Source organism: Phoenix dactylifera, chromosome 17, assembly GCF_051530095.1.
Source record: "Phoenix dactylifera cultivar Ajwa chromosome 17, Ajwa_hap1_PhDact_Kaust_v1.1, whole genome shotgun sequence".
In the NCBI taxonomy this organism is placed as follows: domain Eukaryota; kingdom Viridiplantae; phylum Streptophyta; class Magnoliopsida; order Arecales; family Arecaceae; genus Phoenix; species Phoenix dactylifera.
The window spans coordinates 7,755,602-7,765,417 of record NC_143206.1 but is presented as its reverse complement, the minus strand read 5'-3'; the positions used below and the strand labels follow the sequence as shown (position 1 = coordinate 7,765,417).

The 9,816-nt window shown below is 38.3% G+C and overlaps 1 protein-coding gene across 8 annotated transcripts; it reads left to right on the top strand.

Annotated features, from left to right (window-relative positions):
- Positions 1 to 877: 877 nt before the first annotated feature.
- LOC103696015 (Protein phosphatase 2C family protein) lies at positions 878 to 9,805 on the top strand. Of its 8 annotated transcripts, none has more exons than XR_003383252.4 (6): positions 878 to 2,076; positions 8,380 to 8,511; positions 8,603 to 8,827; positions 8,910 to 8,947; positions 9,291 to 9,337; positions 9,432 to 9,805. XR_003383252.4 is itself a non-coding variant. In XM_008777497.6 (5 exons), the coding sequence occupies exons 1-4, from the start codon at positions 1,147 to 1,149 to the stop codon at positions 8,910 to 8,912; spliced, it is 1,290 nt and encodes a 429-aa protein (XP_008775719.1). In that variant the 5' UTR covers positions 878 to 1,146; the 3' UTR covers positions 8,913 to 8,947; positions 9,233 to 9,805. The 8 variants fall into 8 exon arrangements, 2 of the variants coding, with proteins under 2 accessions (XP_008775719.1, XP_008775720.1); XR_015974453.2 differs by having other exon boundaries at positions 9,233 to 9,337; XR_003383250.4 differs by having other exon boundaries at positions 879 to 2,076; positions 8,910 to 8,968.
- Positions 9,806 to 9,816: the final 11 nt, after the last annotated feature.

Sequence of the window (9,816 nt, the reverse complement as noted above, 5' to 3'; positions counted from 1 at the left end):
CAGTGATAGAAAAGTTTATCCCTTACTCCGTGATATTTGGTTGATGGTAAGGAATGGTGTCACATTTCAAGCTGTGCATGTATATCGTGAGGCTAATGAGGCAGCGGACTGGGTGGCGGCATTTGTAGCGCGCCACTTAGGAAGCACATTATGGGTTGGGGAGGATGAGATGCCTGGTGCATTCCGTGACCTTTTGTTTGCCGATTCTACTGGGTTCATCCGTACCCACGTTGTATGATACGCCTGTTTCAACAAAAAAAATGAGAATTACATGTTGGCATGTCGACACTCTGCCAGCGAAGATTATGCATTGGCATATCTATACCATGCCGGTGGGAGTTATACGTTGGTATTTTAATGATTTCATATTCTGGCCTAGTCACATGGTATAAATGTGGTCATAGTTCATTAACATCGAGATGAACTTGATGATTTGAAAGATAATTAATTTGTAAAATAAGCTTCGAAATTTTAAGTGACTGAATAGCGTATCGTTTTGGCTTTGAATCGATGTATTTTGTATGTTTAATTTTAGTATATTATTATTATTTTATTTCTTAATTTATCTAACTAAAGTATTTATTATTTACTACGTTGTCTAACTCATTATACGATTTGTTACTATTTTTATAGATTCGAAAAATTAATTCAACTCGAAGATTTATCGTAGGAGAGCGATTAAAAACAAGATTTTGACATTTTTATTTATACTAGATTTTATATTAAAATTGATACAAAATTTTAAAATATTATTAATTTTATTATTTAATAAAAAAATTAAATATTATTATTTAATTTTTTTTGCTGTTTAATTTTGATAATACGATGAGATCCTTTGCATATTTACGGAAAGGGTTATCTAGTGCGGCGGTTGCTGCGAACTTCGACTCGGGATCCCAAGTCGGGACGTGTCAAGCTCGTGCAGCAAAGAAGAGGACATCACTCCTCTGCCTTAGTCCCTTACCCCCTTCAGAAGAAATGGGAAGCCCATGATCTCTTCCTTCTCCTAAACCTTTTTGACAGCTAGCACCAAATTTTTATTCTCCTTTCTCCTTCTCTTCCTCATTCTCCTCGTTCTCGTAGCTTTCCTTCTCCGTGTGAAAAGAAACAAAGAAAGGAGATCGGCCCCGAAAAGAAAGCTGTATCATGGGCTGCGTACAAGCCAAGTGCTGGCTTCGCTGCCGCCGGTGCTGCTGCCGCTGCCAGCTCTCCTCCGCCGGCAGCGACGGCGCCGCCTCCCGTGACGGCGACCCCGGCCACGGCCGGCACATCATCTCCGGCAGCCCCGTGGGCTCCGCCGCCGTCCCCTCCCACCGCCTCCTCCTCCAGTTCTCCTCCCTCTCCCAGCGCGGACACTACCCCGACACCCCCGATCGCGAGAACCAGGACACCTTCTGCATCAAGACCCAGCTCCAAGGCAACCCGAACCTCCACCTCTTCGCCGTCTTCGACGGCCATGGCTATTTCGGTGCCCAGTGCGCCGCTTTCGCCCGCGACCACCTCGTCGAAGACCTCGCCGGCGACCCCCATCTCCTCGAAGACCCCGTCAAATCCTTCAATTCCGCCTTCCTCTCCACCAATTCCGAACTCCACAACAGCGAGATCGACGACACGATGAGCGGCACGACGGCGATCGCCGTCCTCGTCGGTGGCGACACGCTCTTCGTCGCGAACGTCGGCGACTCGAGAGCGGTCGCCGGCGTCTGGGACGGGGAGCGGGTGGTGGCGGAGGACTTGTCCAGTGATCAGACGCCGTTCCGGGAGGATGAGTATGAGAGGGTCCGGCGGTGCGGGGCGAGGGTGCTGAGCGTCGACCAGGTGGAGGGCATAAAGGATCCGGCAATTCAGAGCTGGGGGATGGAGAGTGAAGGGGACCCGCCGAGGCTGTGGGTTCAGAATGGCATGTACCCTGGGACGGCGTTCACGAGGAGTGTCGGGGACTCGACGGCGGAGAGCATCGGTGTCGTCGCCGTGCCGGAGGTCATGACGGTGAGGATCACGCCGAGCCATCTCTTCTTTGTCGTGGCGAGCGACGGGGTTTTCGAGTTCCTCTCGAGTCAGGCTGTGGTGGATATGGTATAGCTCTGTTGATTTTTCAGATTTCTCAAGAAAAGGATTGCTTTTAGTTTGCAGTTGCTTCCTGTTTCGCCGAATTTATAGTTTCCTGGTTTCGTAGCTTTGAGGATCGAATTATTTCATTCAAATGAATTCCTGAATCATAAAAGTTAAAATGTGGTAAAAAAGGTATATGCCAGCCCTGAATAAAAAGCAAGGGATTTGAGTTGGGTACATGTGCAGTTGATGCATTATTTAAATGAATTTCATCTGCCACTGTGGTGGTAGCTCAGTGGAACTGGGTCTTACTTCCAACCAAGTGATTCCGAGTTCGAAACGCGCGGGCGTTGATTAAATTGTGAAGACCGGATGCTCTCTGCTCGGACACGGAGTCTGGGAGGGCTTATTGGTCCGCCGGTAGCCTCGGTGGTGCCAGGTGTGACGTCCTCACACGGAGGGTAACCGTGCCGGAGCCCAAAGGGGTAACGAGCCGGGCCCACGGGTGGGAAGGGTATGAGTAAAACCGGCCGAGGTGCCCAACACACGGTCATTTCTGCCCGCATCGAACATTCTCCTGGCGGGGTGGGGGCTCAGTGGGAGCTACCACGTGGAGGTGGGCTCGTCCCTTCCTCTTTTTTTTAGCAAAAAAAGCAAAAAAATGAATTTCATCTTTGCCTTCTCTTCTTGCCGGGAGTTTCTTTCTTGAAGTTAATATCTTTTACTTTTATTAATCATCTCTTGTCTCACAAAAATTTCCAGTTATATGTAATAGGGTTTGAGACTTTGAGCTATAACTCATGTCAACAAAGTTTGATATGCATCGACTCAAGGTGAATGATGGTGGAATGAGGTGAAAGTGAAAGACATGGCACATTATCTGTTGATGCATTAGTGGAGCCAAGAGAGAGAGAGAGAGCAGGGGCCAGGGCAAAAAGATAGAGACAGTGGCAATGTAGGTGTGAAAAGAAACTGGGGGTTGAGTGTGGCCTGAACCTTTTTCTCTCTTTGACGCACGGCTAGCTTGTTTGGTTGCTGAGATATCTTTTTTTTTTTTTTTGGTAATGCAGAGCTATTGCCAGAATAGCTGGTTCTGTCATGAAGATTTCACTAGTCTGAAGGAGACTATGTTAGGAAACTAATCCTTTCCAGCCCTCCATCCGAATGAGTTTTCTGCTATATGACTATGTTGTGCATTCTTGGTTTTGGAGATGATATACATGTATATGTATATATCTATATCTATATCTATATATATATATATATATATAGATGACACATATATATTTTTGTGTAGGTATATATATGTATATATATGTGTGTGTGGATGTGTATATTCTTGTGTGCATGTACGTTTGGATGTATATTTGTATATATTCATTTTTGTATGATGAAAAATTGTAAAAAGATATGTTGCTTTCAATTTTAGATGCACATAGCTAAGGTTTACACTGTGGAGCTTTCTAAGGGAACAACAGCCCAGATATCATTTAGGTTGTTCACTTTATAACATTACTAGCATGTTCAGATCCATGTGGATTGATTTTGCTAGTTCGTTAATATATTGGAAAACTACTCCCTGCAACATCTTTTTAAGAAATGCAAGCTTATGGTTGGATTGTAGTTGTCTCCGCAACCTTGTATGCTTGCTATTGCAAAACTTTCAACTGAAACTTTATCTGCTATACTATCAAATTCATTGTTAGCAGAAATAAACTTGGATTTAGCATATTTCGAAGCACATTATTATGTTCTGCATTTTTGCTACCTTAAAAATAATATATCCGATGAACTTACTGACTAGTACTTCTATATTGCTAACTGTTAGGTCAATGTTCTTATGAGCTAATTCTTCTTCCTTGAACCACCAATTGATGGAAATCAAAGTAATAGGAAGTGAAAAAAGTTATGCCCTTGGTTGCTTTTTTTGACTGATAAAATCAGTAAGCTATGGATGCATGTCAAGATACTAGGAAACATGCAAAAAACTTATGATCTACATTTTGGTATATCACAACTACTATATGATACGCTGATGCAGTAAGTTGGATCAATCTATATTGTTTCTGATAATTTTTCAAAGTGGGATTGATTCCTACATAGAAGTCTTGTCATATATACAGATAGATGGTGATAAGAAAATTAATATATATTAAGAAATTTCATATAGTTTATGGCACCAACAATTGTTTATTATAAACTAAATGTTGCTACTCATTCATAGTGAACTCGTATTTTTTGGTGACAAATCCACCTCGACATTACAACAACAAAGAAACTCATAGCCAGAGCATAGAAGAGGTTCAAATAGAAAAGATAGATTTTCTGAATAGCAACTTAGACAAATCACAAGCAGACAATAAAGTTAAGCAAAGTCAGAGTGTAAAGATAAGTTGCTTCAAATGCCCCATTAAAGAGCAAGAAGATGAAAACAAGAGATGGCAAGAGTGAAAAGAAAATCTTATTCAAACATTAAACAAATCTAAGCACTAAATTGTACTAGTAAGGAATTAAAATGAACATAGGTGTGAAATGGCATCACCTTATTATAGTCTTTAGTTTGGTACATAAATCTTTGTATTATAATGTGGCCTTCCCACCACTTAAAAAGAGAGGGAGGAAGAATCGGTTCGGACCGGTTCGAACTGCTCGGAACCGGGCAGTTCGCACCAATTCCGCTTGGAATTGTCCGGTTCAGACCATTTCTAAGCGATTCGGGGCCGGTTCAGGCCGGTTCGGACCGATTCAGGGGCGGTTCCAACTCCCGCAGCCGAACCAACCCGTCCCGTCCCGGGTTGGCTCGGTATGGCCCAAACCGGACGGTTCGGCCCGGTTTGGCAGACCATGCTTTTAATTTTTTGCAAACTCCAAAGTGTGTTTCGATTACTTTATCTGTATTGCTATAGTTGGGAGGTAAGTTCTCTTTTTTATATATGTTTTAATGCTTAAAATCTGTGATTTCTATCATTCAGGGAACTATGCATGCTTTTGTTTGTTGAAGGTCTATGATAGTTGTCTACTTGTCTCAAGTGACATACTCAATATTTCTGCTGTTATACTGTTTTTATTTGTTGATCAGGCAATTTAGAATGCCATGCTGTTTTTGAAAGTAAAGGGTACAGGCAATAGATGTATATACTGTATATAGAAAAGCTGTCGTTCAACATAATGGATGTATATATCCATTTATCAAATATTGGGATTAGTTTTGAAGTTTAGCATATAAATCATTCTTACCCTTTATTTGTAAGGTTACGTTAAATGTAAGTATGACTCTAGACTCTGTTTCAAAATTTAGACCAAGCTATCTTGGTCTTCTTAGTCTTGACACATTGATAGAAATACAAAACACTGTCCTTGAACTAGTTTGTGGGTGGATCTTTGGTGCACGTGGATATTGTCTGGATTAGATAGATATCCATTAGCTTATACTTAACAAGTGCAGTCCTAAACTTCTAGAAAGTTCTTTCCTAAACTTTATAATTTTATTACTCAACATTCTCCACTATATGAAACTTGCCTAACATGATTGCATACTCTTATCTACCTAGTGCTATTTTTAGCAAGATTTTACATACCAGACCATACCGGGCATACTATGCTGTATCAATAGGAACCTGACATGGCATAAGGGCTTGATATAGCACCAGCCAACACATGATATGGATGCTATGCTGACTTAGCACTTTTTCGTATATCAGTATTGGGGGGCTATCAAACCATGTTGTATGATAACGGTATGGTACTGGTATAGGACCTAGTATTGAGATGTAAAACCTTTTATCTGTAGTTTTGTGTTTTATTGTAATAATAATGATGATGATAATAATAATGATAACAATGATAGCGATAATAATACACCTATAGATAACTGCTTCATCCACCCCAATTTACTCATGTGTCTTGTCTATCTTTTAATTCCTCTTAAAAGATGATCATTATTGGTACTCTCTTCGTTATCAAATTTATACAAGCTTTATTTTTTAATTCTTTTTCACTAATTGCATTCCTCGTACTTTATTTTCATTTTGTTGTTTTCTAAAACTCTTTCAAGCTCCACATTCTAATATGCAACTCAGCAAATGCAGATATATTACCATATGGGATTTTTCATGCGACCCCCTGCAAAACTTTGGCACTAAAAGCAATTCCTCAGTCTATGAAATTTCTGCAGACACCTCTGACAAGTCTAGCTGTTTTCTGCAAAGAAAGGAAGGAATGTTAACGATCAATAATCAACATTCAATCACAAATAACGGGCATTCATGATTATTCTTCTTAAATAGTTGTTTAAACTTTTAAATAATGATTTTTTTCCTGAAAATCAGATTTTCTCTTGAAAATCAGATTTTCTCTCTTTTTCTTAAATTTCTTAAGGAGAAGCTACTAGCAAACCTCAATGACCACTAACAGCTATTATATTCTCCGTTTCGAGGAAGCAGATGACAAAAAAGCACATCACTTATTTTCACATTGCATTGATAAGATCCTTGGTTAGGGTGTGGAAATTCAAGTTCCAATGAACCATCTATAAATAGTGTAGGTTATACTTAGATTTTATAGTTAATTTATTTATTATCTATTCTTTTTTTTTGTTTAGTTTTAGATAAATAGGTTGGATATTTTAAATTTACTTGCAATTTAGGGACTCAATTTTAGGCTATTTTTCTACTGGGTTTTCAACTCCTATTTTGGGAATGATTAGTGTCAGTAGAACTTACTTTAGTTATGGGTTGGATTAGGAAAGTTTTATAATTATTAAAGTTGTATTTAAGAGATTTTGATGTTTGTTTATGCTGGGTTTCATAAAAATGAAAATTTTCTTATTTTAGTGAATCCTATATTCTTTGTTAGGAAAAGTTCGATATCGCCACATATGTTTCTTATTATTATCTCTCTCTTAGGAAGAGTCTACAAGTATCCCGATTAGATAGAAAATCCTAATCTAATAAATATATATTAAAATGGAGGCTTTGCTTGTGCAAAGCTCTCTATTTGCCATGTGGATACCCATATTAATAACATCATTTATATAGCTCTCTATTTTGCATAGTAATTAGAGTTATTTAATATGGTTCTTTAATAAGAAGTTTATTAACTTATTAAACTGTATTAAATAAAAAACCTTTATCAGTATTACTAAATTAATATAGAAATTAGTTGTATTATTAATAATCATATTTGCTTGATGTATGCTGATATTAATGAAAAACACTTTCCATTAGTTCTATATCCTGCCTGTATCTTGCATGGGTCATTAAATTTTTCTAATATTTTATTAATTTCTATTGTATTTTTATGATCATGATCTTACTTAAAAAATGAAAGTACAACCACTAATGATCCCTCTATATTGCATTTATATGTCTCCTAGATGCAATACGTTTCTATTTCTTATTATGCGCAGGTTGGATCATGACCTTATTATTTTATAGTAATATTTTTTTTACTATATTGATAGATATACATATACTATTAGAATTTTGTACAGTGATAGTATATCATAATATTAAATATTGAAAATTTATTTTAGAAAATAATTAGGCTCTTATATTTACTATATTATATTCTATTTCTATTATTCATTCTATTATATCTATTCTATATTACATTTCAAGAATAGTTGAAAAAAGGAGAAAAATTGCACCTTGGAGATAAGAGTTCTCAAAAAGGACAGGGGGATGGAGGATCATTTGAAGATGGAATTTCAGTATAAAACTCCCTTCCATCAATGGTTTGAGCTTCTGAATGGACCAGTGACAGAATTACTAGAAATGGTGTTTCAGGCCACTTTCTTTGATCGAGAAGGGTAAGGAGAGATAACACGTCGTTTGCTTCTTTCTGGTGGTCGGATACCATGTCTAGAGAAGGACATGGCCTTAGAAGGCAGTAATCTTAAGAGGTGCATGCATGCAAGAGTGCATAAGCAGGAAGCCTGCAGGGTATTCAAATGCTACTATGTATATGCAACAACTACTTACTACTACATTTCCACTATTGATTAAAAGATAAAATATAATTTAGTTCTTATATAATCCCAAAATTCAATGTGTTTTATTAATCATCCACTCACTATTTATTTATTCATATAGCTTACCTAAATGCAACAAGGATCCCATGTTGCTGCTTCAAGGGAAGCACCACAAACTTCAATCAGCTGATGACTGTAATGAAGATTTTAGGCTTCTTGCATGTGTCGTAAATGTCAATATTTCTTTGGATGAGTGCTGTATCAATTTGAGTTTCTATTTTGATATACTGAATCCAAATTACTCCTAGTTTGCGGTTGGAATTGCTTCTATTACAGCTTCGTGTCCTTTGCTGCAGGTGTCCAGATACCCAGATCCCCGAGATGCCTGCTCAGCAATTGCTGCAGAATCCTACAAATTATGGTTAGAGCATGAAATTCGGACTGATGATATAACGATCATTGTCGTGCACATCAGAGACTTGTGTGGTGTAAGTTAAATGTTGTATGCATCAATTACCTAAAATTAGTTGCATCTTTGGTTTGTTAGTTAGTGCTAGTCTTTCAATAAAATCTGTTCAGTCAGATGCTGTAGCAACTAATGAAGCAAGTCATGCTGGCACAAAAGCTTCCTTAATGGTTTCACAGAAAGCAAGAACAGATATATCTGCATCCCCAGGGCCAGAAACTGGTCATCCAAAAAGAAGGAATTTCCTTGAGCTGCAGTCATGTCCTTCTGACTTTTCCCTGGAACGAAGTCTTGCATGTGTTGCTCCTTCTCCTACACACTCGTTATCTATAGAAAAGGTATGCATCTACTGCGATGCTATTGTGTTCTACGTCTTATTGATCCTCTCTGAATTCATTGGAGATCTCTCTTTCTTGACAGTGATATGTCCAGACTGACTGACTGACTGAAGCTGCCTGGTATTTGTCCTACCTTCCAATGTAATGTGCCTTATCTAACTTAAACTTACTTTCTAAAGGGAAGCATCTAGTCTTTTCTATGGTAATTTGGTTATAAAATAATGGAATATTCAATTTACAGTGCCAATTTTTTGTCAAACAAACCATGGAAACTGTCAATTGGATTGCCTTTCTTTGTTATATCACTGTAATTTTGAACATCCATGAGTTCTTAATTGTTTGATTGTTTCTTTTGTAATTCTGCATGCATGGAATATGCTTACTCTAACTAATTATGCCTGACAGGATAAGTTCAGCAATGGTGGAGGGAATAACTTAATTCCTTGTGGGTTTTTAATTCCAGGAATCCATTATCAGGAGCTTTCTTTTATCATCTTGGCCACATTTCCAGTATGTCACCTTTTACACCACTTGTATATAACTCAAAGGCTGTTCAAAGCAGTGCTGATTTGAGGAAAAAATGGTGCCTCTTGACCTTTTCAAGGACTATTGAGTGGCCATTGCTGCATGGAGGTGGAAGATGGTTGTGCGGTATTTGGCATCCTACCTGTTAATTTATTGCAGAAAGCATGGGGGATGAAGCGTCAAATGGTCGGCATATGAAATGCCTGTGTTAGGAAGTTAAGGTTTATAATAAGGTGATGAACAACACTCCCAGGAAAAGCATAGACAAACCATGCAACTGCTTCGTCTTTTGGAGAAATGTTATTTCCTTGGTTAAATGAAGGAATGAGATTGGTCATCTTGTACATAACTAACTAGACTAGTTATGTGAAACATGCTTGAAAAATGCTAAATAGTGGCAAGTCTCTACCTACCAAAAAAGAGAGAAGAAATAATAGTAATGTTGTTGCGTTACTTTGCACTTG